The 27,183-nt window shown below is 42.7% G+C and overlaps 2 protein-coding genes across 2 annotated transcripts in view; one reads left to right on the forward strand and one right to left on the reverse strand.

The window, feature by feature from the left end:
• MED7 (mediator complex subunit 7) overlaps nucleotides 1–27,183 on the reverse strand; it is a 145,810-nt gene that overhangs the window by 7,917 nt on the left and 110,710 nt on the right. The gene's annotated exons all lie outside the window — the stretch shown is intronic.
• ITK (IL2 inducible T cell kinase) lies at nucleotides 2,331–25,845 on the forward strand. The gene is made up of 17 exons (XM_079319955.1): nucleotides 2,331–2,566; nucleotides 12,933–13,037; nucleotides 13,939–14,020; nucleotides 15,321–15,449; nucleotides 16,079–16,119; nucleotides 16,480–16,631; nucleotides 17,075–17,140; nucleotides 17,316–17,370; nucleotides 18,592–18,671; nucleotides 19,287–19,423; nucleotides 20,114–20,188; nucleotides 20,860–21,031; nucleotides 21,687–21,903; nucleotides 22,633–22,697; nucleotides 22,781–22,899; nucleotides 23,967–24,124; nucleotides 24,624–25,845. The coding sequence occupies exons 1-17, from the start codon at nucleotides 2,396–2,398 to the stop codon at nucleotides 24,693–24,695; spliced, it is 1,896 nt and encodes a 631-aa protein (XP_079176081.1). The 5' UTR covers nucleotides 2,331–2,395; the 3' UTR covers nucleotides 24,696–25,845.

Raw genomic sequence — 27,183 nt, forward strand, 5'->3', positions numbered from 1 at the left:
CAACGTGTACATCTCTGCCAGCAGGCTGCAAACCACTCTGGCCCAAGCTACAGAGATTTTTTATCAAGTTCTTTATATACCACAATTAGTGTGAAGAGAAAACTAGAAAGAGTTATAGTCCCAAACAAGTATTACTAGCTAAAAATGCAGTGCCGTTAAAAATCACCATTATAAACTCAACTGTATTAACTCAGATCAAGTGAAATATTTGTTGATCAAAATCCAATCATTTTTGGGGGTAATTCAATGTTGCAGAAAAAGTGAAATCTATAAGTTATCAGGGCATTCTGCTGCACATTTTTTGGAAGGATCTCAGAACATCATTTAAACCAGCAAATTCTCAAGCACAAGGAAATTCATGAGCACACAAAAGTGGTCCTATATTTTGGAGGTGCAAGGTCTGGAATGTATCCAAATAGCTGCTGCTTCCACAGGGCTCAATTCCAAAAAACTCACATCAAACTCTGCATATTTTGTACATATGTGCTGCATGAGGCAGACTGGCTTGTAGAAGAGTTGGGAAATTCAGCCTGAGCATTTATCCAAATCTACAAACAGGTATGAAATCCCCCTCGACAGCAGTGATGCTTTTTTAGGAGATCACACACTTGTGTCATCTCACCACAAAAGTTCCTTGGTACTCCGTCACTCTGCCAAGAAATGAAGTGCAGGTTTACTGGACTTCAGCATGACAAATGTTACAATATTGCTGCATCTTGTCTTCAGCAAGGCCACCACATACATTTTTAAAATGTGTATATATATATATATATATATATATATACATATATATACATATATATATGCATCAGATTTGCAACCGCTTCAGTTTGTCCTCATTTCTGTTCTATGGTACTGCATTGTCTCAAGCAAAGTCTCTACAAATCTGTACATTAAGTGCTATATAAGAAAAATTGTTAAAGAACATTTGATGATCCTTCAAGCCTACTGCCTAAAAAATATGAAGCAAGGAAGGGAAATTCCACTTCTTATTTTGGGAGGGATAAGCAGTACATTCTGAGGTTCCCAAGTCAGTCCATGAACTGCCCTAAAACAAAACCAAATCTTCACTTCTTTTTGCAATTCACATTTTTTTCCCTCATGAACTGTATTTAAAATAAATCTAGTATCTTCTTTTGAGCTTGCAAACATTCCAAAAATATATCACCAATATAGAGCTGCCTTATACCCTAATGCTGCATTCAGCTCAGCGCCAATAAATGATTTACACTGGAATGATTTTCATAAATATCATAATAATGAACATACATTTTTATCTTGCTGTTTACCCGTGTTCCACCAGACTCCATCTCTCCAAGCCCCAGTACTGTCAGCAATACAATCTTACATCAATAATACAAAAAATACACAAAATATTAAAAATTAAGGAGCAGAGAAAGATTGATCACATTTGTTTAAAATAGAACAGTGCTTTTGTAGTGACTGCATTAGACACATCATAATTTTTTTATAATTCTGTATTAAGCCTGGTGCTGTCTGCCCTGAGGAAACCAGATGTGTTTGTTCCCATTTCACTGGTGGTGACACTGGTCTTGATTGCATCCACAGAGGGCATTTTGTGCCTGTTTCCTGCAGCATCCAGCCACAGCCTCACCAGAAGACCTGAAGCAGTCAGTAATCCCTAAGTAAAAGTAGCCATTAATGATTAATTAATTATTTGTTATTGCAACTGTCAGTTTTATAATAAAAATACATATATAATAAATATAAATATCTATGGACTGTAAATATTTATTATTCCTTATACAAGTATATGCTAGATATCATTTGTCACTGCATACACAGGATTTTCATGTCATCACAGAATCATCAAGGCTGGAAAAGAACCTCCAAGACCATTGAGTCCAACCTTTCACCAAACACCACCTTGTCAACTAAATCATTACATGGGGAACTCCCTCAAAAGCCATTGCATGAAATCTCTGTGGTAAATACTCTAAATGGAAAAGCATCATTCCTTCTCAAAGGAAATATGGATGCATGACCTACATCTAGGAGGACAGCAGGGACACTCAGCCTGTTGGGTGTGTGCATTTATAACTGTATTTACCAGATGAGCCAGTAGGAGACAGATGCTTAATCATGCCACACCCCTTTAATTTATCCTTCATCATTGATTCACATCTCCTGCATGTCCCTCTAGTGTTATTTTTTTTCCACAACATTTACCTTAGCGTATATTTCAACATGTGCTGTTCACTTTATGACTTCAGAGAGGATGTGGTTATGGTCTGTCAGAAAGGAAGCTTTGCTGTAGATGGGAAGATAAAGCTCAAAAGCACCTACGCTGCCTCTTGAACACTTTTTTTTTTTTAATTAACTGTCTTCTTTCTCGTGTTTCTGTCTTTGACGGGGTGCACAGCACTGACTTCCCATGTCCTGGGAGATGAACATTCTTGGCTCAGCCATGAATAACTGTGTGCTCCTGGAGGAGCTGCTGATCAAGAAATCCCAGCAGAAGAGAAGGACTTCACCCTCCAACTTCAAAGTGCGCTACTTTGTCCTGACCAATTCCAAGCTGGCTTATTATGAACATCGCCACGGGGTATGTCAGGCATTTTCTCTCTCAGACTAATGGAGGGAAGGATGAGATTTGTTTAAGGGAGGGAAGGATGCTCATGGAGGGAAGGATGATCATTGTTAACTTTTGTTAACTTTTCTGGTCCTTGCTACAGCGCCATGCACTGAAAATTGGTCTAATGTGTGATTTAGAGCTTCTGATCAGAGGGCATTTGGTGTGAATGGAGGAAAAAGACTGCTCTGCCAATTGGTAGAAAGGATCTGGTTTTATTGTAGGAATTTGGCATGGACTGTGTGTAAGAGCTGTGTGAGCCAGTGCCTGGCACCTCACATGGGGACAGGGCTGACCTGTGATGGTCTCAAGTGTACCCTGATGGTGTCTGTGGAAAAGTAATCCACAGGTCTTCACCCTCATTCTTTTCTTCAGGGCATTTGGCTCATAGCTGGTAGGAGATCCATCGAGCACTTTAAAATAAATTCAGCTGCCACATGTAACGTGGAGTCTTTGGAGCAAGCTTCAGATGGGCTGTGATCATGAGATCCAGGCTCAGGCCAGGCTTGGCTTCCCCAAGTTTGCATTTTGCTGATTTGCTAAATATGAAGAAAATTGGAAGTCAATCTGTGCACGCCATTGTGTTTAGTGCTCTAGAAGTGAGAATTATTTTCTTCTATTTAGCTGGGTGTTTGCAGAGCCTCATTAGGGTTGTAAATAATCTTGCTTGTTTCCCAACAGTCCCTGAACGTGCTGTTAATCCATTATGTTTAGGCACTGTTCCTGTAGGCAGAGAAGAACTGTGCTGCCTTGGATCCAGCACTGGCAACTTCAGACCATCTGATCTTGCTCAGTTGCAAAAAATTAAGTAGAAAAAGAACCCAAAAATAAAAAAAAAAGCACGATGCACCCTCATATTTTATCACAACTTATTTGGGGTTATAAACCAGCTTTAAAGGTTAAAAGGTTTAAAGGTTAACAGTCATTTTCACCTGCATGTCATTTCTCTCAAATATACCCAATGATTTCTTGTTTTTACTTTATAGTCTATGTTTTCCTCACCTCCATTTTAAACAGGACCCTATTCATTGCTGCATACAGTGACTGTCTATGGTTTGAGACTACCTTTGTCTGTTCTCCAAACTATTTTTCAAATAGTTTTTTTTTTGTTTTTTGTAAGATTTTAAATTCCATTATAACTATTCCACTTAATTATTCAGGGCTAAATTCTGAAAAGCATCTAAATGATTTTGCTGTAGGTGTTTAGCAAAATCTATACTACTATTTTGCTTTGGTGCTTTCTGAGTCTTGGTGGTCTTGACATGAATTCAGTGTAATTCTGACTAGGTACTTTTGCAGTAGGTGTCTTGTCAGCATCTTTAGGGACTGAAATAGTTTGGAAAATCTGACTTGGTGGCTTTCAGTGGGGCATAAACTTCACACACTATGTGTTTGTGGAAATTTTCCCCCTGACTCTTCCAAAAGGTCACTTAGGTGAGATGAGTGTTTGGTGTATTATCCACTCTATCTTACATATTTTAAAATGCACATATCATATATGTGTAGGCAAACACACATGCAGCTGTAGAACCCTGTGCACTTTTGGGGTGTGGTGGGTATATTTGTCAGAGCAGGCTGTCACCATTGCCAGGGGCAGTTTGCATGTGGCCCTGCCCTGGAGGTTTAGGGGCACTGCTGACAGCTGGCTGCAGTGATGAGGAGCATCCTCAGGTGCTGTGGACTGACATATGGATGGACCCAGCAAGCATCTGGGCTTTTAAAGCATGGATTTGTCAAGGGAGATCTCTGGGCATGTTGTCACCAAGGTTTTCCTTACCTACCTGTCTGGTGGATTCCTGTACTCTGAGTTTTGTACTGTATAGTTCCCATCTCTCCATTCCCTGTCAGTATCAGCAGCCTGTGCATCAAGTCAGGTAGAACAGCTACTGAACTGCTTCAAAGTTGGAGAAGTCCCACTGATTTCAGCTGCATGACATAAAGTACACACTAATGCATTATGCCCTGGTTTAGATATTCTTAAAAGGGTTTAACACCCCATCCCTTTCTCTGCACTTTTAAATCAAAGGTATAAAATTAAATTAAAGAGTTTTTTTGCATCAGTGCAAAACAAGAAAATAAGCAGGCCAAAAGCTACAGGGATATTTCTGCAAATGATACCCAAAGCTGTCAAGAAAACATAAAGGCAGTTTTTTTGCAATAACTGTAATGGCATTTCCAGTGTAATTTTTGTCTTTCTGCCACAGCTGACAGAGAGCACTGTTCTCCAGAGGGGCCAAACACAGAGTGGCCTTTAATTTTAATGAAAGATATTTACATGTCTCATTAGGAGAATGAGCCCCCAATAACTGACAACAATAAGAAGCTGTGTTTTCTAGAATTCATTATGCAGTGCACAATGCAGGGCTGTCTTAACATAAAGCAAAACCCTGATAACAGGCACATGTATTCAGCCCCCATCTCTGCTAAAAGACATCAGAAGTGCCTTTATTAAAACATGCTAATCAATTCCAAAGGCAAAAATTATTTGTTTCAGGGTCTGATTTTGTAGCTAGTGCACATGTGAGTAAACAAACACATGGGAGTAAAATAATTTTAACTATTTCAATGAGCTTGATCCTCACTATAATAGTGGATAATTCAGACACTGTGATGCTCTCAGGGTTTTAGTGCACTTGCTGCTCTGGAAAAGCAGCAGAGAAGTGAATCCCTTTGAGGAGGTGTCTGGGACAGAGTTTCAAAAGTCCTTACTTAGATGCAACAAAAGCACTTGAACTGGTGAATTATCTCTATCCCCTTCACCCAACAGTTTATGGTCCTTGGTAAAACCTTCAGACACACAAATACTTTGAAATTTTATATCTTCATGCACTTGTGGGCTATTATTAGTCCAGCTGATAAAGGCAGCAATGAAAGGCTCACCCAGAAAAGGCCAAGTTCTTTTCTCATTTACATCAGTACAATTCTTCCTACACTGGTCAGATGCTCAGGAGGTCACACAGAATGAGTCAGCCTTGTCCTGGACTCTTTCATTCACATCTTTGATACTCACATATAAAGATGGCAGAGATGGCACTTTAGTGGGCCTTGAAATCTGCTTTCAGTCTCTTGTTACATGAGAACAAACAAATAAGCTTGGCTGAAAAGACTTTTATCAGCATCCCAAAAATGCTCCAGCTGCTCTGTGACATTATCTGCACGTTGGGCTGCTTGCAGCAGTCCAGCTACCCATGGGACAAAGAGCAGGCTTTGCTCCTCAGTCCAGTCCCTTTTACCTTGATTACTGACACAGAATCCAACTTGGTTTTTTCCCCAAGACTCTAATGTAAACAGACTAAAACATTTTTCTGAAGATCTCCATTTTTCATGTTAGTTAGAGTAGCCATGCATACCATTTCTCTTTGCTTTGTGTGTTCTGAATTCCTTACCAGCATGAAGCTGCAATCCTCACCCTAAGAGAATTTAATTATGGTTTTAAAGACTACCTTCCAAATAAATTCATCTGTCTAGATAGGTCATTCTTCATACCCTGCCATGTTTTTATTAACTAGTACTGTTTGCTTGCCAGAATTTGCAATACCACTTGCTTTCTGATGCATATCTCCAACTAATTTATCATCAGTGGCTAAGCTTTTTTCATCCTGCTTTCAGTCAGAGTCGAGATTGAAGCACAAGAGACAGATTTTTGTGTTCAGACTCAGTTGTTTTATTAATTCTTTTCTATAATCTTTTTGTCTAATAATTCCTATAGTACAAAGAGTCCCACAGCACTTCTAGCTGTCAAGCTAAAAGTGAGAAAATGTCAGTCAATCTAGCTAGTTACAAGGTCTTTTAAGGCCTAACTATCCAATTAAGAGCTAACATATTATTTATACTTTTGACCCAATGACCAAACATCTGTGACCTCACTGCAATACTGTCTATCCAACCAAAAATTACTACCTGAAATCATGAAGAAGAAACAAGAAGGAAGAAGAAGCCACCAACCTAGAACCTTCATCTTTTCCCATACCCATTATTATATTCTAAAACCCCAAATTCCAAACCCTTCACCATGTGATATTATACACTTCTACCCAAACTACACACCAGTGATTCTAACTCTTATCACTCAAATTTGGAAGCCTTCTCCAAGGCCTCAAGTCAAAAGCAATATTCTTTTGAGGGTGAGTGCCAGAAATCACAGAAAGTTCAAAACTCCCGGGCTTCAAGATTCCAACAATTTATTAACAACACACATATCACCCAGAAAGAAGTCAGGCTTGGCATCTGCTTGCATCACTTGCCTTTCAATCAATTTTTGTGTGATAAAATCAAGATGGAGACAAAGTACAAATCTGTGCCTTAATGTCTAGTAAATATCTGAAAACTTAACAGGAATTTTGAACAATCCAAATTATGTTATTGGAGTTCTTGGAGGATGAAGTTGATATTGTTTTTCACAATGAGCCTGATTTCTATTGTGAAGTCACAGAATTATGATAATGCTGGTTGGAGAGCATTTCTTAAATCCATTTAGTTGGATTTTTTGCCAGGATAAGATCAACACTCAGAGCAAAGCTGTCACCAACACCAGGACAGGTTGGCTGTAACATTGACTGGCCACTGCTTCAAACACAAGGGCAGAGATTCCACATTTTTCATCAACCTACTCCAATCCATCTCACCCAATGTTTTCTGGGTATTCAAAGAGTTCCTGTCTATTGCTGGTCTCATTCACGACTCCTGATTCAGGGTGGTGATATTGTCTAGACAGGATTGCCTTGAGCAAAATGCAGGTTCTGTGTGTCTGGTGTCTGTGGCCTTTCTAACTACACAAACATGTGGTAAAGTCTGGTAATATAGCTTTTTTTTTTTTTTTTTCTAGAATAACTAATTTTGTCTTCCAGAATATGATTATAATAATTTTCTACTTGCCCTTTATGTGCCTGCCCAGTTCTGTGCCTACTAAGTCCTTTTCTGTGTATTTATTAGTTTTGAAGAAAATTTTTCAAATTCCTTCGGAGCATTATTTTTGTAGCAAATGTCAGATACTTCCATTTTGTTTAAATTACAAAGCTCAATTCTTCCTTCTGTCAGGGAACATTTTATTAGACTTCTCTATTGTGGCCATTTTTTGCTCCCTGTGCCTTCAACTTTGCTTTATATTGTAACCAAACTTGTAACTTATTTTATTGCAATGCCTGCCATTGCTCTTTCATCCTTTCTAGCTGATTTTTAATTTTGACTTTAAAGCTTAATTTAATTTTTTTCTTCACTAAAAAGTGATGTCATATAGTTGATTTAATTGAGCTTCTTTTCTTCCACTAAATCCTTCATTCACTGCAATCCACTGCTCCCAGTCTTTGCTGGAGTCAAGAACAACTTTGAAGAAACTTTGAAGAACTGCTACAATATTCAGGAGTTGTTCCATGTGCTTTTATATAACATAAAAGGTTTATTTCCATCATATTAGAAAGCTCATTTGTAAGCAAAGAATCTTCCTCTTTTTTCCCCTTCTTTTTCTTGATGATAGCATTGATTTTCTTGTCCAACCACTTGTGCTGATTGCAGAGATGGGCACCCTGATAACCATCTTGGACAAGACTTGAGCCAAGGTGAATTTTGGAATTGGATTTGGTGGAAATACAAAGCTGGGTCAGGTCTATGGGATTGTGTAAGGATAGTAAATAGTTGAATGGAGGCAACTCAAGCACCAGTTGTAGATGGTTTTCTTACCTAAAACAATTCTGTGCATTCTCCATCTGCCCAGCTCTAAAACACCTTCATGGCCTTTAGATGTGAAAACAGCAGTTAAAAAAAATATTAAAAAAAAAAACAAACAGACACATTTAGGAATTTAAATAACAAATATAACAAAATGCACTGGAGGTATTAAAATACAACAAAACAGCCAGGGTTCTACAGAAAATTCCAGTGTTATCAATTATCACTTCTCTCCAATTTTCCTTTACAACAGTTAGCATGACAGAAAATGAAAAATCTGTTACAACTTTCTTTCGGAAATCGATTTGCTCAATTTAGTTTTCAGAGTCAAATGAAAAAGTGGTTGCATTGTTTTATTTCCCATAAACCCTGAAACTATCAGTGTTTCTAATGTGAGAAAACTCACGTTTTTGCAGGAAAACTCACTAAATACGGAATGAAGATAGTGTCCAGGCAAAGTTGCTATGAATCCAGCATTCAGCAGTTCTTGATATCCTAACTTTTAATGAGAAAAACAGCACAATCCACAGATAAGGAGTTTGAGAAAAGAAAGGAATTGTATCAACACAGTGTTCAGAGAGGTTTGAGTTCAAGCTCTTTTGGTCGGTGGAAAAATACTTTAGCAAGAGAGCTACCATTAAAAATAATTCCATCTTGTTCCAGTGATATCTCATAAGCTTCTGGTTACTATTTCTACATCAAGAAATTCCTTTCCAAATCCTTTCAGAAGCTCAGCAAGGCTTGAAGTAAATTCCCTGAGAGGCAGGAATGGGTCACTCATTGCAAAGGCTGGAGCTGAGCCAGCAAGCTGAGCTCTCTCTGAGCCATGGGGAGGGAGTTCAACCTGCACATCCCTCAAAATCAACTGCTGAACATCCAGCCCAGCTACAGCACAGACACAGGGAACAGGTGGCACAGGGTCAAAGCAAAGATCCTTCATCTACTTCATCACCAGTTAAGTATTGCTCTTCTTTAGTCAAGACAGTAAGTGAAAATGGGGAATGAACTTTGGTTCAGATTCTTACCAAAAAAAAAACCCTGATGGTACAGAGAAGGTCATTAAATGCTTTCATTGATGGAAATGGTTTTGTGGTTGAGCTTGCTGAGGACTGGAATTTCCTACCTTGCTCCAGCCCAGCTATAAATCAGCTTTCCCCCACCCTCCTACCAAGGAGGGATGCAGGGATGCACAGGAGAGGAGGGCCAGAAGGGGAACACAAACAGCACTGTGCAAGGAAAGCCAAGCTGCAGCATGGCCAGCCCTCAGCAGGGACTGTGAACCTTCAATGGTTTGGTTTTCCCCTCCCCAGAACAAAAGGAGGATACGAGTTGTTATGCAACTTTTCAACCAAGCCAGCTTCATGAAGCACAGGGTGCTGCCTTCCTGCCAAGAAAGGCTGCCTTTGGTCTCCTCCTCTGCTCCTTGAGATGAGGCTCTGCCCTCCCCTGCCTCTCCTCTGCTCCCAGCTCTGGTGGCTGCACCTTTTGCCACCTGTTGATAAACACAGTGGGGCTCAGCAAAGCCTGTAAGCATCCACCAAGGGACTTCAGCCCAAGCCCTGGTGCAGAACCATTCAGCCCCGGATCTTACAACATCCCAGACCTCTGAGAAGCCTGAGGGTGCAGGACTGTGGTCAGAAGTGTGATCACAAGCAGACCTGTGACACCTGCAGTGGCCACTGGTGGCTCCCAGCCCTCTCACCATGAGCTCCACAACCCCTGCCCTAGACCTGAGCTGGAGAGAAGTGATTCCTTTTTTTTGGGTGAGCAGCAGTGCTGGTTTTGGCACGGGAGAGATGCCAGGCAGCTCATTCCTCAGGCAGGACAGGGAGATGCCTCCTTGTGTTCCAGTGTTCATTGTCCCATGGTCAATTATCCCAGGATCTAAAGCAATCAGGGAGCACCAGAGTCATCTGGTTTGTGCAGCAGAGACAAACCAAAGGGTTAATCAAGGACAAACCAAAGGGTTAATCAAAGACAAACCAAAGAGTTAATCAAGGACAAACCAAAGGGTTAATCAGTGAAAGAGCTGCTGGAGCCATGTGGTAAGAGGAGGGAAAGTACCAAAGATGAAGATATCAGTGTGCTGGGCTTGTGATGCACCTGGCTCCTTTCAGAGCTGCTCCCAGAACTGATCTATTGCAAATCATGGACCAAAAAAAGGCAAAGCAGGATGGGCTGATCTGCAGCATGTGTGCTTCTCCTCATGGGACCAGCCTGCCCTGGTTCTTTCCACACATGGCACACACCAATGATGCTTTTACTGACCAACCAGCTAAAACATCTACCCAGATATACTCTGGGCAGACTGGAAACAGCAAATCCAGATCTGTCAGCATGTTTTCTCTCTCCTTTTTAGGAACAAATCTCTGAGGTTTTTCAGAGGCCACTTTTAAGAGGCTTTTCCTCTCCCCTTCCTTCCAAATGGCCCTATGGATTAAAGTGTGGACAAACATCACAAAAGCAGGGATATGCTTGGTGTCCAGGCCTGTTTCTGGGTAATGCCAGGTTTGTGAGTGGTAATTCCAGTTGTTTGTCCTGCTAGAGGACTGTAATTGCTGTCTATCAGCAGAGTCCCATCTGCTGAGATCTGCTGGGCAATGCCCTGGCTGTGAGACACACACAGATGTCGTGCTGCAACGTGAGATTATGAGGAGCTCCCATTGCTGAACTGTGTGATGAAAAGGAACACAGTGGGTCATGAGAGCTGCAGGACAACTGCACAAAGCTCCTTGAGAAGGCCTGACACCATCTTTTGGCAGAGTCCAGAAAAGCATCAGCAAAAATCAGTCTGCAGGGAAAGAGCAGAGCCTGCTAAAGCCTCAGGGGAAGAATGCATGTGGGTAAACCCCAGGACTTCAAAGGAATGAGATGAAGGAGGGTTCAGCACTAGCAAAATTGAAGGTTTTTATAGGATATAAATGGCTTTGTGCCTCATCAAAAGGGTAGAAGTCCCAGGGGTGGAACAAATGATAGAGGAGGTTTTGCAGAAGAGACAGAGGAACCCAAGTCTGAAAGAAAGAAGTTCCTAGATAAGAATTAAAGGAAATAGATGGTGAAAATGGGGTGCAGTGAGGTCTTCTAAGGCTTGCCAGCACTCTTGAGAGTTAATTGGTATTTACATTTAAGGGTGTTTTAATGCCTTGGGTTTATTGATTTGGAAGAATCCCACACCCCAGAGAGCTACACAGGCAGATGTTGTCTACAGGAGACAGCCCTGGCAGTAAATCCAGAGACACTGGTTAAACTGCAAGCAAATACAAATACAAAACCACAAAAGCACCAGCAAAGGCCAGCAAGAGCCATGTGAGACCACACTAATAATTTTCCTCTTTTGCCCCGAGTCCAATAGCAGCCAGTGGTGCAGGAATGAGGCTTGGGGAGCCTTGGGGCCCCTCTGTGTTCCATGGCAGACATCCCCCCATCTCCAGAGACACGAGCTGCTGCCCTGGCTTGGGCTGAATTATCTCTGAAAGGTGCAGAGGAGCAGCAGTGGGGCTGGCACAGGGGTGGGGCAGAGCTGCAGGGTGGTGGTGACAGGGAAAAGGGGCAAGAGGGAGCTGGAGGGTGTAAGACACAAAGAGTTGAGACCCAAGGGAGGGTCAGAAAGGTGCTAAGGTCTTGCTGAGTCTCTGAGTGATAACCTGTGGCAGGTACAGGCAGAAGTTCAGGCTCCCTCTGGCAGAGTTTGGAGAACAGCAGCTTTGCAGTGTTTTTGTGCTCTCAACTCTCACAGATTTCCATCACGCCGTCCCCAGGCTGAGTGGGGGGACAGCCAGTGTTTAATCCCCACTGAAAATGAATCAAAACAGGAAACCAGCTTGTTCTGAAGAGCAAACTCGTGCAGTGGATCCTGCAGAAGCACCAGAGGCTGAGCCTCAGCTCCACTCCCACCAGCTGTCCTGACCCCTCTCCTGCAAAGCCTGAGTGCCATGGGGCCATGGGGTGAGGATTCACAGGGAACAGGGTACACCAGAGAAGATGGAATACACGAATCTCTGCTCTTTTTACTCTTTCCTCACTGCCCATATTGTTGCTTGATACACCCAAACACCTGGTGAATGGAAGCACAGCAGAGGATGCCAGACAAACAGCTTTGTTGGCAAGTTTTTAAAGGATCTTTTTTTTTTTTTCAAAATTCCCCATTGTTTTTTTTCCTAGCTGAAAAGCCAGACAAAACAAAAATAGAGAAATGTTGTAGATTTTTGTAAAGAGATACAGTAAAAATGTACATTTTGGATGAAATGAATAGTTTTTAAAATTCTCAGTACCTAAACTCCTTTTAATAAAATATTTATTGGTTTATATATTTCAGTATGAAACAGGGGTGTTAGTAAGCCGAAAATTTAGTAAAAAAAGTTCTTTTTTGGTTAAAAAAGATATTTTATTTTGCCAGAATAAAAAAAGTAAGAGCTGAATTTCCAATAGAGGTTGTCTAAAATCCATGTGCTGAGTTGAAATATATATATCTGTGCATTTATGTATGTGTATGGGAATATATATAGAGATGCCAAATATAAGAATCATTCTTTTCATTTTTTAATGACTTACATAATCTGTTAATTTGCTTCTGCTCTATTAAAACTAAATCTCCCACGGACACAACAGTCTGGTCTAATTATTCACTTAATCCACAATCATTAGCATCAACCAAGTGCTTTTCTCTGTCTTTCAGAAAAAAAGGACTTTGAAGGGTTCTGTGGAACTTTCCAGGATTAAATGTGTGGAAATTGTGAAAAGTGACATCATCATTCCCTGTCAGTACAAATACCCTTTCCAGGTGAGTCTGTCTGGAGAGCACACTGAGATATATCACTTCATTTTGTATTTCAGTAGCATTTCCTTCACAGTGCAGACATGAATGAACCCAGCATGGGGTTCTTGATCAGAACCTCGACTCTAATTTAAATTAATCAAAAGTCAGTGAGGTTAAGAGCTGCTTCTGAACAGTCCCTGCTACTCTCCTTCCCCACATCATAATTTGGCATCCAGCTTGTTGGTAAGAGGGCTGCTGCCTCTTTCCTTTGGTGACTCCTTTGTGACCAGTGCATTTGGGATTGCTTCTCATGGCTGGCACCTTTCTGTCCCCCCTCTCTAGATAATCCATGACAATTACACACTCATTTCTCTCCCCCCTCTCTAGATAATCCATGACAATTACACCCTCATTTCTCTCCCCCTCTCCAGATTGTCCATGACAATTACACCCTCATTTCTCTCCCCCCTCTCTAGATAATCCATGACAATTACACCCTCATTTCTCTCCCCCCTCTCTAGATAATCCATGACAATTACACCCTCATTTCTCTCCCCCTCTCCAGATTGTCCATGACAATTACACCCTCATTTCTCTCCCCCCTCTCAAGATAATCCATGACAATTACACCCTCATTTCTCTCCCCCCTCTCAAGATAATCCATGACAATTACACCCTCATTTCTCTCCCCCCTCTCCAGATTGTCCATGACAATTACACCCTCATTTCTCTCCCCCCTCTCTAGATAATCCATGACAATTACACCCTCATTTCTCTCCCCCCTCTCTAGATAATCCATGACAATTACACCCTCATTTCTCTCCCCCCTCTCCAGATTGTCCATGACAATTACACCCTCATTTCTCTCCCCCCTCTCCAGATTGTCCATGACAATTACACCCTCATTTCTCTCCCCCCTCTCCAGATTGTCCATGACAATTACATCCTCTACGTCTTCGCCCCCAACCGCGAGAGCCGGCAGAGATGGGTCCTCACACTGAAGGAAGGTAAAAAAATCCCTTTGCCCACCCAGTTGTGGAAGGTGCTTGTGTCTGACCAGCTTTGTCAGAAATAAGGCAGAGAAAATGTGCAGGAGGAGTCATTGTCTCCAATCTCAGCAGTCAAAGTGTTTATAACCCAGGTAGTTGGTTATAAAATCGAATTTCTAGTAGATCTGGTGGGTGTGTGTCCAGCAGACATGGGAAATTTGGACGTGGGATGGTTAATTTGGGGACTTTAAGACTGTCAGTGTCTGCAGGGAGGTGTTAGAGGATGGACCTGCTCTGTTTGGTGGTGCCAAGCAATGGGACAAGAGGAAATGTACAGGAATGATGCCCAGGAAGTTCCACCTGAACATGAGGAAGAATTTCTGATGCCTTGGGTTTTAGCTTTTATATTTTTCAGAATCTCTGCTGCTTAGTGTGTAACTGAAATCCATATTAGGTGTTAGTAAGTTCTCTTCACAGAATAGTTAGACAAAACAATTCCTTTCTAGCTAGGGAGTCAAGGATAACTGATACCCAAAAAGCAGAAACAAGGGTGTGGGAAAGGGGGCAAGTGAGGGGCTGAGACCTCATAGCCTGGGGCTGTGGTTGGGTAATTGTGATCCCTTCCAGCCTGACCCATTCTGGGATTCTGAGACTTTTGGCCTTCTAGAATAAACTCTTAATAAATTACTGTAATTTGAGGTTTCTTCTTCACGAAGAAACAAAGATTTTCCTATGGCTAACTTTTTTAAAACACCTTTTCTACACAGAAATTTTTTCATCTCTTATTAATAGATTTTTTTTTGGTTAGATGACAACCATTTTAGACAATCGTGATTATTAAGGAACATTTTTGTGGGTAGCTTTCATTTCCTGTTCACCTCCTGAATTGTGCTGTGGTTCACTCTCATGGTGCTGCAGTAACCAACACTGGGGGCAGAGACAAGCACAGTGCTTGATGTGAGAAGGTGTCAATTTGTTACATAAAAAACTGCACCAGGCTTCTGTCACAGCTTTTTTCTGTTTTACAACACTGCTGCTGTATTGTTCCCTCTGAAAACATTGTGCCTGATGGAGATATTGAGAAGTTCATGCCCTGACTGACAGTCAGTTATCCCCCTGCTCCAAGCTCCTACTTTATCACCTCTTATTCAACACTTGGAAACTGTCCCCTTCTTTGGAACAGTCTCTTGAAACAAGCCTGCAGAAACTTCTTTAAAGAGCAGATTATTTCCATTTACTTCTAGATGACTTCTAGAACGAATGTGGATGCAAATAAATTCATTTGTCCCATTCTTTTTCTTCCCCTAATGTTTTTCAGAAACCAGATACAACAACAGTTTGGCTTCAAAGTGTCATCCAGACTTTTGGTTAGATGGCAAGTGGAGATGCTGTGCTCAGACAGAGAAGATGGCAGCTGGCTGTGTGATATATGACCCCACCAAAAATGGTAAGGGACTTGTTAAGACCATCCTGGCATGGAAAATGTTTATTCCTAGAAAAAGCAAAGGATTGAATCTCTTTTTTACAGAACACCAAAAAATACGATGTTAGATTTCTATAAAGAGACATGTTCCTGGCTTCTTGGGATGTTCTGGCTTATCTTTTACTGTATGTGGCATTCCCTTTTGAGTTCACATTTTCCTCTGTGTGATGCTTGGTGCTGGTTTTGGAATGAGATGGAGAACTAAGATCAGCTGTGGTCAGTCAATGAGCCATAACAATTTTCCTGAGATAAACACTTTCAACAATGCCTGTCCAATTTTAACCAAACCAAACAATATTTCCTCTCTGGTTTCAATGGTCAAGCATAATCTTTACTATGTCTCCTGAAAATGAACACAAGTAGTCAATCATTCTTCACCAAAGAAACATTTAGCTTGTATTTTTTTACTTTGATGCCTCAAGTAATCTGCACCCAGTTTCCAAGCCCTGCTGAGACTCACAGTGTCTTGCTCTCTCAGTCAAAGCTCACTGTTCAGTGGGTTTGTATCACCCCTATCAATTCATTGCATTGGTGGTTTCTCCCTTGGTTTTGTTCTCATCTACTTAGAATTATCTTTCTTGGTTTCTTTTCAGCCTCAAAGAAGCCTCTTCCTCCCACTCCTGAAGATAACTGGGTGAGTGCAGTGATGTTGTCCTTAGTGTCCTGCCCTGAGTGATTAACTACCAGTGGGGAATGTGTCCTTATTAATGTTCACCACAGTGCAGTGACCTAGAGTCTCACCTGTGATAACATTCCCTGGGCATTTGGTGTGCAATTGAAATTTTTATGTGAAATTCATTGTTTGAAAGCACCAAAGACTCTCATGCTGCCACCACACCCCACTGGATTGTCTGGGGTGCTTTGAGGCTTTTGAGCCCAGGGGACATCAGTGCTGCCAGGAAAATGCCACTCTAGAGAGCATGCCCTTTCTTTTTATGAATATGAATATTAATATGAACATGAATATAATAATCCCTTTTCCTAATTTGTGCAGAAATTGTTGCTAGACCCCAGGGAAGCCGTGGTCATAGCCATATATGACTATGAAGCCCAGAACCCACAGGAGCTGACATTACAATATAATGAGGAATATTATGTCATTGACAGCTCTGAGGAACATTGGTGGCTGATTCAAGACAAGAATGGGTAAGTCCCTTTTCAACAGCTAGTATACAAATCTTTTCTAATTCCAGTTTGTTCTTCCATTAACAGACATGTTTAATCCCTCTTGTTCAGCTTTTGCAAAACATCCTCTTATTTAGAGGGAAAAAGTGATGGAAGGTTATTTAGGGTGACCTGCTTCCATTTGCTGTTGCTTCAGCAGCTAAAGAAAAGGATCTGAAAGTTATTTTTACAGCAATAAACAATTCAGACTAATATTTGCAGTGATAGGGGGGAGAAATTGTGAAACTCTCCAAGTTTAGAGGCGCAATCAGTTGTTTTCTTCTCCAGTAACCCTGCTCAATTCATCCCCACTTTAGAGCACTTTTATCATGCAATGGGCAGGCAAAGCTTTCAAGGCTGACTCCTACAGATGCAGAGAAAATCCTGTCTGTCAGCACACTCACACTTGTCTTGCCTCTCCACAGGCATGAGGGCTACGTGCCAAGCAGTTACCTGGTGGAAAAATCACCTGAGAATCTGCAGGTTTATGAGTAAGTTGTGCCTGTGTTTTATCTTGTGCCTCTGAGAGCCCTGGATTTGAAGCTACAAGCCTCAAATGCCCCCACCCCAGCTCACATTCCACCCTGGGGATGCTCCACTCAGAAGCTTTCAGAAGAAACTTTCATGGCCTAGAAATGCTGACTTGGAGTCTCTTGATGTTTTCAGGTGGTACAATAAGAACATCAGCAGGAGCAAAGCAGAAACACTGCTCAGGGATGAGGTAAAACCAGGGTTGTGTACAGGGTGGATGGGAAATGATAATTAATTAATGACAAATGAAGCCTGCAAGGGCGGCTTTGTGTAAGAGAGATGAATCCTGGGTTTCTGCTCTGTGTCCTTAGAGTGTGATGTGAAATAAAGGATCCCCAGCACACCCCCCTTGTCTCCATGTCAGCTGAGCATGGATGGAGCTGTGCCATCCAAACACACCCAGTACCTGGGACTGGGTGGAAAACACTGCTTCAGACCACTGTGCCAGCTGAAAGCTCTGATTTTAGCTCATCTCTTCTGTCTCTGCAGGAGGCCTGTAGGATGCCAGCAGTTCTCTGAAAATCTAACCAATCTTGTGCTGAAGTATTTTGGGTGAAAGCCAAAATTACGGCTGTGGGTTTTGTTTTTTTAATGGTGTGTGTGTCTGTGTGCATGTAAGCACACATCTTTAATTTTTCAGTTGAGCCAAAGTATTCCAGTGAAGATTGTACTGAAAATTAAAAGAATAAGCTCCTTGTTCAAATTTTCCACAGAAACACAACCTTAATTTTTAAATCAGCTCTTACATTAGCAGGTGGCCCTGTGTTTATTGACATTGCTAATGTAAGAGCAGACTGCAGGAGGATCTCTTCTTATCCACTTATGTTTAAGTACTGGATGACTGGTGTACCTATGAAAGGGTAGCATCATGTCCAAGGTTTTCCAGTTTGTGGTACATTGATAAATTATCATTCCTACCTTGCCATATGGATTCTCTGGTGCTGGATAAACTGTGATTTGTTCTGTGGCTGCTCACTCCACTGGGAGCACTCAGAGGGGTTTGCCTTTCCACTCAGCCACACATTTCATTGACCACGAGTTCTGTCAGATTGGGCTGAGGGCAGCCAATGGATTCAGAATTTCCAGAGGAGAGATTTGGAGGGACAGAGAGGCACACCCACATGTACCCAGCACAATTGCCAAAGCCTCATTTCCTCTGAGAGGAAGCTGAGCTGAAAGCACCTAACACCCAAAAGAGACCCGCAGGCCCAGAGCTGTGCATGGAACACACCAAGCTCTGTCAGTGGGGTGATGGCTCTTTTTTTTCCTATATGTTTAGCACATCTTCATGATAGGGCTGAAAGAAGCACAGCTTTGCCCCCAGCCTACTTCTTTTTTTTTCTTTTTTTTTCTTTTTTTTTTCTTTCCATTATGTCTCTAACCAGTTTTCTTTCCTTTGCTCCTGCTCCAGGGCAGAGAAGGGGCCTTCATGGTGAGAGATTCGAGGCAGCCTGGCATGTACACAGTCTCTGTTTTCACCAAAGCATTAAGGTACAGCTGAGCTCAGCAGCTTTTCACATCAATTACATCAATGAAATGGCTTCTATGAGTGTGTAATCTCTGTGTAGTTGTTTTGGCATAATAACGACAGAGCAGAAGGCTCATGAAAATGATAGAGGGAAAACACTTCCAAAAAAGGCAGAAGAGTCAGCTGCCAGTCCCAAAGTGTATTAAAGGCTCCACTTCTCCCTGAATCTAAATATGTGCCTATGAATAGTCCCTTGGGCATCACTGGGGTTGCCATTCTGATGGCATTGTCCCCTGGACTGAAGTGTCAGTAGGATCAGCATGGGCTGTGTGCTGGAATCACCACAGGTGGGTAGTGCAAGACAAGTGAAGGGGTTTCAGTGATGGGCAGAAAGTTGTGTTTCACAAAGAAGAGGCAGAGAAACTTGGTACACAGCCTTCTCTTACCAGGAAACCTCAGCCTTTCTCTTGAGGTGAGACCACCTGTGAGTGAGAGGGAGAACATACAAGTACACAGAGTTCATCAGCAACTGCAGCTCCTCCTTGCTCCTCCCCCATTCTTTCTCCCTTTTGCTCACTTGTTTCTGTTTATACCCCAAATCTCTGTCTTTTTGCTGCAAAAAACCTCCTCTTTTTCAGCACTGACAACAATCCTGTTATAAAGCACTATCACATCAATGAGACAACTGACTTTCCCAAGCGATACTACCTGGCAGAAAAGCACGTGTTTGACTCCATCCCTGACCTCATCAACTACCACCAGCACAATGCAGCAGGTGAGTGAAGCTGATGCTGAACAGAGAAGCTGCTGGTTTGCCAGGTGACTGTGTTGAATGAAGAAAGGCTCCCAAGCCCTCTGTCCTTACAATGAAGTGTTATATGGCATCACCTTTTCTCCCACTTATTCTGAAATTGTTATTTCAGGCCAGTTTTCCAGCATTGCATCCTCACTCTGGTTGTCCTTGTAAAGCTGATTATGGCCAGCACAGATGTCATGATGATATATGATACAGTGCCCTGGGGGTGTATCACCAGTGCCAGGCCAAGTTATCTGCTGGAATTACACTGCAGGGCTTTCTTGAGGTGATCTGTCCCTGCATCCTCAGTTTGGCACAAAGTCAAGGACATGGCCAGTATCCATAACCAGTCATGGTGGCTCCCATCCCTACAGTCCAAGGAAAACTGAGCTTCAAAAGCACTCCATAAATACCAAGTATCATTTGGGAATTCATCAGACCACACAGAGACTCAAAGCTCTGGATGTGAAAATGGGAAATAAGCTGAAAGTGCTCAGAACTGGCTTCCTTCTCTCAGGCAGGAAACCTGCACAGAGGTTCAGCTGCCCTCAAGTGGAGCTGAGAACTCAGTGCAATAACTGAGCTTGCAGAGCCCCAGCTGCCCTGTGGGGTGGTGGCAGGCAGGCTGCCCGTGGCTGTGGCAGTACAGAAGTGTCCCTGTGTCCCCAGGTCTCGTGACACGGCTGCGATACGCTGTCTCCTGCTGGAGGAAACAGGCTCCCATCACTGCAGGGCTCTGCTATGGTAAGGTTCTCTCCTGGCTGCTTGGCTGGGTGGTCCTGCACATCCCCATGGGTATTGAGGGATATTCATGTGATTACAGCCACAATAAATGGCTTTCTTCAGGTCTTTGCACTGTTCACCACAGTGTCATCTTTGTCAGGGCTGTTGATAAATGACTGAACTGATCCTGCAGTGCCTTGAGGGAGGAGAAGAGAGCCCTGGGGTCTCAGTGAAGTCAGCATTAAATACCAAAATGAATGCTGAACAAAGCATTCAACTAGGAGTGTAGAATAATTTGATGAAAGCTGAGTTACTCCTGAAAGATGACTTCATTTGAATATTGTTGTCAATAGAATTTTGCTGCTATCATCTTTATTGTAATTCTTGGAGACTTCAAAGAAACTCAAGGCCCATGTTGTGCTGGGTACTGCACATAAGCATGGTAAAAACAATCCTCCCTGAAGAACTGGATAAGCAAGACAAAGGAGGGAGAAAGGGGATGTTGTTGTTCCTACCCTTGAACATGACCTGCAGCATGGACTAGTCAAATGAGCCATCAAAAGTCAGACAGGCACTTTGAGGGAGAGCCAGAAAGTCTCACTTGGAGTCCTGCCTCAGTGTTTAACCCACAAAAGCTTTTTGTTTGGCATTCTGCTGCTCAGCCCTTACTCTTTCTCCCTTGCAATCAACAGGAAAATTGGTCATTAATGCCTGTGAGCTCACCCGTGTGCAGGAGATTGGCAGTGGTCAGTTTGGAGTGGTCTACCTGGGCTACTTGCTGGACAAGACCAAAGTAGCCATAAAGACCATCCGTGAAGGAGCAATGTCTGAGGAGGATTTCATTGAGGAAGCCAAAGTCTTGATGTAAGTGGCACATTCACCCCACAATCACATCCTCTGGGATTCATAACACTGAACCAAAGTCAGGAATATGAGTAGGGAATTCCAACTTGGATTATCTGCTATGTAACTTCATAGTAAATAGACTGGTGAGCTCTGGTGGCTGCAAAGGAAGGCAATTCAAAGTGTAGGTGAATTACTGTGCTTCCAAGTCTGTCAGTATCCAGAATGGCAGATCTCTGCTACTCAGGAAGGCAAGGATAATTGATGGTGCATTTTGGAGGGCAAAGTGGTTTTTCTCAGAAAAAAATCTCTTAAAACTTACAGGCAATTTCATTGAAAAGCCTTACCTGTAAAATGTTTTGTTTTGCATAATTGAATATATTTGTCTTTGGGTTTATTGCATTTTTTTGCATTTCCTTCCCCATGAGACAGACAGAAATCCATTTTATTTTTTGTTTGATTGGATGGTTTTCCACACAGAAAAATCTTTTGGTGACCACTACCATTAAAATGGGATGATACTTAGTCCTTGATCTGCACATCAGCAAAGCTGGGCTTTGCAATGAGCTGGGTGCAGCACTGTGCATAAATTGCTGAACATAACACACTTGCTGTGAGAATAGCAGGCACTGAGCCTATTTCAGCCTGTTTCCCACCTTCTCTCCCTATCCCACAGGAAGCTGTCTCACCCCAAGCTGGTGCAGCTTTATGGTGTGTGCCTGGAGGATGCTCCCATCTCTCTGGTGTTCGAGTTCATGGAGAATGGCTGCTTGTCCGACTACCTCAGGAGCCAGAGGGGCAGCTTCTCCCAGGAAACCCTGCTGGGGATGTGCCTGGATGTGTGTGAAGGAATGACTTATCTGGAGCAAAACTCTGTCATCCACAGAGACCTGGTATGTTGGCCCCACATGGATTTTTTTCTTTGCTCCAGAGGGGCTTTTCCCTCTGCTTTCTTCTTTAATTTTAGTTTCCACACTCCTCCTGCCTGGCTGTTTATAGGGCATCCTGTATCTGCCCTCACTGCAGAAGCAGCACAAATACTTTAGGGGAAAAAAAAAACCAAACAAGCCCTGGAGCACTGATCAATCTATTCCCCTTAACTGGTTTTGGGAGAGAAGAAACTACCTATGAAATTTGGGTTTTTTTTTTTTCCTAAGTGGACTCTTTTGCTCCCCAAGAGCCAAAGTACCAACCACTCTTCATGCCTAAAATCAGTGAAGATGACAAAAAGACCTGTTCTAGCATGAATCATATATAAACTTGCATTTATGATAAAATAGTTGTAATTAAGGGGGTTTCAGTCAAGTTCCATCAGTCACTGCTGCAGTTTCATTAGGCATGCAATGAATGTGAGTAGCTGTGGCTATTTTAGGGTCTTGCTTCACCTTTTCTGAGCAACAGGGCCTGCAAGTCAGAGTGATGGTTGAGCAGATTTTCTGGCAGCAGGATCATGCTGCAAAATGTACAGAAAGCATGAGGAGCTCAGGGTTTTGTCCTCTTTGTAAGGTCACTTTGATGCTCCATTTTTTATCATTATCTGCTCTTCCAGGATAGAAGCCCCTGAGTGGCTGTGACAGTGTTTTAGCTGTGACCTGATGCCTTTGCACTTTGTTTTCCTGCAGGCTGCCAGGAACTGCTTGGTGGGGGAATCCCATGTGGTGAAAGTGTCAGACTTTGGGATGTCAAGGTAAAGGCACGTGGCTGGGCACAGTCCCTGGGGCTGTCAGGGGATGGGGGAACTCAGCATTGCCCCTCCTTTTCCTCTTCCAGGATTGTCCTGGATGATCAGTACACCAGCTCCACAGGCACCAAGTTTCCAGTCAAGTGGTCTGCCCCAGAGGTTTTCTCCTACAGCAACTACAGCACCAAATCTGACGTTTGGTCATTCGGTAAGAAACTCTTGTCAAAATGGAGAAAATTCAACAGCCCCAGCTGGGAAAAACAGGGGGCTCAGTCCTCAAGTAAACTCTCCTCAACACTGCATCCTCTGGGCTCCAAGGGTGTTTTGCCTGAATAATGGCTTAGAAATCAAGCCTGAATCATTTAAGAGAAAGGAAAAAAAAGCAAACTACCTAGATACTTCAGAACATTCCAGATATTGCAAATTTAATGTATTGTACATGTGCAACTCCAAATAATAGCAAATAATGAACTCTGTTTCATGCTGACATAGCAGGAGTGTCCAAGAAAAAGCTGGAGAGTCACTGACTTTTATATTTATTCACTCCATTTCTCTGCCTGTCAGTCCTGGGCACTGATGCCTCACTCAAGCCCCTGTCCTTCCAAATTTTCTCTGCTGACTCTATTTGCTTCATACTGACTTGAAAATGTTATTTCACTGCTCCCACTTCTCACCTCACTTCCTGCTCCACAATGCATTGTTTTATGATTAGTGCCCATTCTTTGGTCTCCCTTCTGGACCCTCACAGATAAGAGCAGTGCTGTGTGTTTTTCCCCAAAGCCATAACAAAGGCTGTCCCCTGGGCTGTGGATCTGGCACACTCATGGGCCTGGCCCCTCTCCAGCCCACACAGTGAATGGGGCAGTGTGCTGTGCACAGCTCACAGTCAATGGGGTGCCACTCAGCCCTGGGGCCAGCAGTAAATAATGCAGGATTATAACCTTTGCCAGTCTGTGCCTGTGAATTCTGTGCCTTCCCTCTCCCTTTGCTGGCTCCTGCTGGGGCTGAAGCTGTGCACTCCTGGGGTGGGCTATGAGCAGCACAGCTGCAGCTGGGTGGTCAGGCCCTTCACAGACTCAACAGGGAGCACCAGAGATCCTGGCTGCCATCCTCAAACCGTACAGCTGTTTTAGGGCCTGGGTTTTCAGCTGAGAATCCAAGTGAAAATGCTTTTCCAACTAACTGGCACCAATGTTGAGCTGCAGAGAAGAGCAGCTGGGCCTGCTGAGGATTTTATCTGCCTCTCTGTGATTTTTTCCCATCTGGTTGCTTTAGGAGTGCTGATGTGGGAGGTCTTCAGTGAGGGTAAAATCCCCTACGAGAATCGCACCAATGCAGAAGTGGTGGAAGAAATCAACGCAGGATTTCGCCTCTACAAACCCAAGCTGGCCTCCAAGGCCATCTATGAGGTGATGAGCCACTGCTGGAAGATGGTGAGTGTTTTCCTGGAGAGCCCTATTTCCCAAAGACAAGAACTCCCTTCCCCTTGGCTTTAAGGAGGATTCATGTGCTAACACAAGATAAAATCCTGGAGGGGAAGCACTGCAGCTTTCATCTGCACTAGCAAGCAAATTCTGGGCTCTCTCCCTTTTATTTGACTCCACTGAGAAGCCCATGTGGTGCACCTAGCTCAAGTTAATTCTAGAGTTTCCTTGCTAAGAAATCTGTGGATCTGTGGGGCTGAGTTCTAACAGTGGTAAAAATGACACTCAAGCCATTGCAAGGTACTTAGTGTCCACCAAGCCAAATTCACTGGTAATAGAAAAGAAACATTGCACAGAAGGAAGGTGGTTCTTCCATTGGCATTTCCTCTATAGGGATAGGTTGTGTTTTTGTTAATACTCAGTTTCTTCCCAAGTTTTCCTTGCTAACCTTGCCATTCCTCTCCAGCTGACATGAATGTTCTTCCTCTCTCTTCTCTCCTTTGCTCAGGGGAAAGATGAGCGGCCATCCTTTTCTCTTCTGCTGTTTCAGCTGGGTGAAATCTCTGAGTTTGATATGTAATCATGGCACTGTGTGCTCAGCACAGCCAAAAGAGTCCTGAGAAGAGAGAAAGCTGGATTTTCCCCAACAGAGCATTAACAGGAATCCTCTCACCATAAACACTTGCCCTATGCCTGGGGAGAAGAAGAGGCAGAGGCTGGTACTTCCAGACAGACAAGATATCCCCAGGTCTTCCAGAGCCTAGACAGACACAGGCTTTAGTTTGGCCAAGAGTGCAAGTTGGTTTGCATCTTAAAACCAGAAGTGGCTTTGAGCATGGAGAACCACACAGTCCAGCAAGGGTGTTTCTCCTGAAGAGTCAACCTCAAAATTAAGAGATCTGACATTGCTGTTGTATTTCTATGAACTCCCAAATGAAGGTCTTCCCTGGAGGGAGATAAAAAAAAAGCTTTCTTTAACTGAGGAGGAATGTTTAGACATTCCCTGGCTCTCTAATTCAGAGTGGGCTGGACCTGAAAGCTCTGAACTGGAATAAGCCTGGGAGACACAGAAGGAGGCTGGATTCAGTGACTGCATTTCTGATACTGGTATTTCAAGGTGGTTTTGTTTTCCCTTTGCATGATTTTCCCTGCAACTGTAGCATAACAGGAACAGGATTTGGATACCTGGTAAGCTGAAGTGATGTCTGTGTGTGCATGTGAGTTTGTGATGGAGGAAGAGAAAAAGAAATTTATGTGCTGAAGAGTCTTGACATTCTCTCAAATGGCATTGTACAGTGAGTGGGGAAATGGGACTCTGATGCAAATGAAGACATTCTTGGAAGAGGGAAGTTAAAGCTGGATGTTTATATTGATTTTTTTTCTTCAGTCTTTCTACATCAGATGATGAATATGTGACCTCCACCCAATTTCTCTGAACAAAGTATGAAGGACTGAGCAGTGCAGAGTGTTATGTGTTCCCAGTCCAGGACAAGACAGAATGACAAGATCTGATTACCTGTGAAAGGTACAGGAATCTATTCCTGAACTGGTGTATTGGACTGGAAAGAGCCAGAGAGCTCAGGAGGGAGGCAGGAAGAGAAAACATGCAGAGTGTGTGCTCAGTGCACCAGTGATCAGAAAAATAGTTTTTTCTTACTTTAAAAGGTGACAGAATCACCACAAGTAAAGACTTCTCCATCTCTCCTGTGAACAAAGGCACTGACCACAAAAAAAGTGACAGCAAAAGGCATAAACAAAATCCATCTCCTGGTATTTCAATTCAAATCTGCAGTTTCATTGCAAGACAGAGACACTGTTTTGACATAACTGACTTCAAACCCAAATGTGTGGGTGTTGGTGTCCTGCAGAATTTGTAAATAAGATCAGGACTTTTTGCTAAGCATTAACAATCACTAGGGAAGTCAAGAGGGCTCACAAATGATATGTGCAGATATCCAATATGTATTTTTTTGATGCTTCTCTGTTTGGGCAGGTGAGAACATGAGGAAACCTTACATGACAGCAGCTTCCAAAAGCTCTGAAGTGCAAACTTTCAGCAGCAACCTCCTGTCATTACACAAGTCAGGTTCAAATATGTTTGCCAACAAAAATGGAACAAGGAAATAATGTAATCCCATGATCTCACATATCCTGTGTCAAACCATTTCTTCATAGAAAGAGGCTTAATTTTTGTTATTTTTCAAGCTCCTCATTCTAAGGTGGCTTTTAGGAGCCAAAATATATTTTCAGGCATATGGATATGGGCAAGGCATCAGTTCCTGCCTTACAGATGTCCCCACACTGTGACAGGGGTGTCTGCAGGCTCACAGCCTCTGGCTCACTGCCCCCACCACCCTTGAAGCAGCCAGGGGTCTGCTGAGCACGAGGACATTGCTGTTAAGGGAGCAGCAATGTTGTTCTGCTAGGTGACATTTCTGAGGTCATATTTATATTTGGATAAGTGTAATATTTATTAGATAGAGTGGGTTGCAAAAAATATTATTGTGATGGTTTATGTTTGGTTTTATTTTGCAGTCTTTCTATGCACACAATATGAACTTTTGCAAACAATAAAATTGCTGAGTCCCAGCTGTGACTTTCACTGTATGTGAGCAAAACTGCAAAAACCATGCACCTATAATCATAGTCTGCTCTTCCTCCAAATCCCCTCCACCAGGATGCAAACAGGAATCTTCTGGCTTTCTGAAATATCTCTGTTCCCCAGAATTATGGTTGTGTTCTGGGGTTACACAATGTGCTGGATTTATGGGGGTAGGAAGCATTCAGAATCTCTGCAAATATATGTAATTTATTACATAGACATCAGACTTTTAGGCCTTAAATATCCATTATGGGGCTTTAAATTCTCTGAATCTTTATAAAATTGAGGGTGGTAATACCTGAGTGCTCCCAGAGGGTGTTTCCCCTTAATTTACAGGGCAATTCATGAATCTCAAAAGGGCAGTGCCAGCATAACAGCATGATACCAATGCACTGTAACACAGTCTTCCCTCACCACAGCAGTGTCTAAGGCAATCTTAGGTGGGTGCCCTTCAGGTGGCTTGACC

This window comes from Erithacus rubecula, assembly GCF_903797595.1.
Source record: "Erithacus rubecula genome assembly, chromosome: 16".
Lineage (NCBI taxonomy): Eukaryota > Metazoa > Chordata > Aves > Passeriformes > Muscicapidae > Erithacus > Erithacus rubecula.

Bases quoted from the DNA above. Each gene is read 5' to 3' on its own strand.
- ITK (XM_079319955.1), top strand. From the start codon at position 2,396: ATGTCCTGGGAGATGAACATTCTTGGCTCAGCCATGAATAACTGTGTG. The intron at 22,698-22,780 runs GTAAAGGCACGT...TTCCTCTTCCAG, and splicing joins TCAGACTTTGGGATGTCAAG to GATTGTCCTGGATGATCAGT. The intron at 22,900-23,966 runs GTAAGAAACTCT...TGGTTGCTTTAG, and splicing joins ATCTGACGTTTGGTCATTCG to GAGTGCTGATGTGGGAGGTC.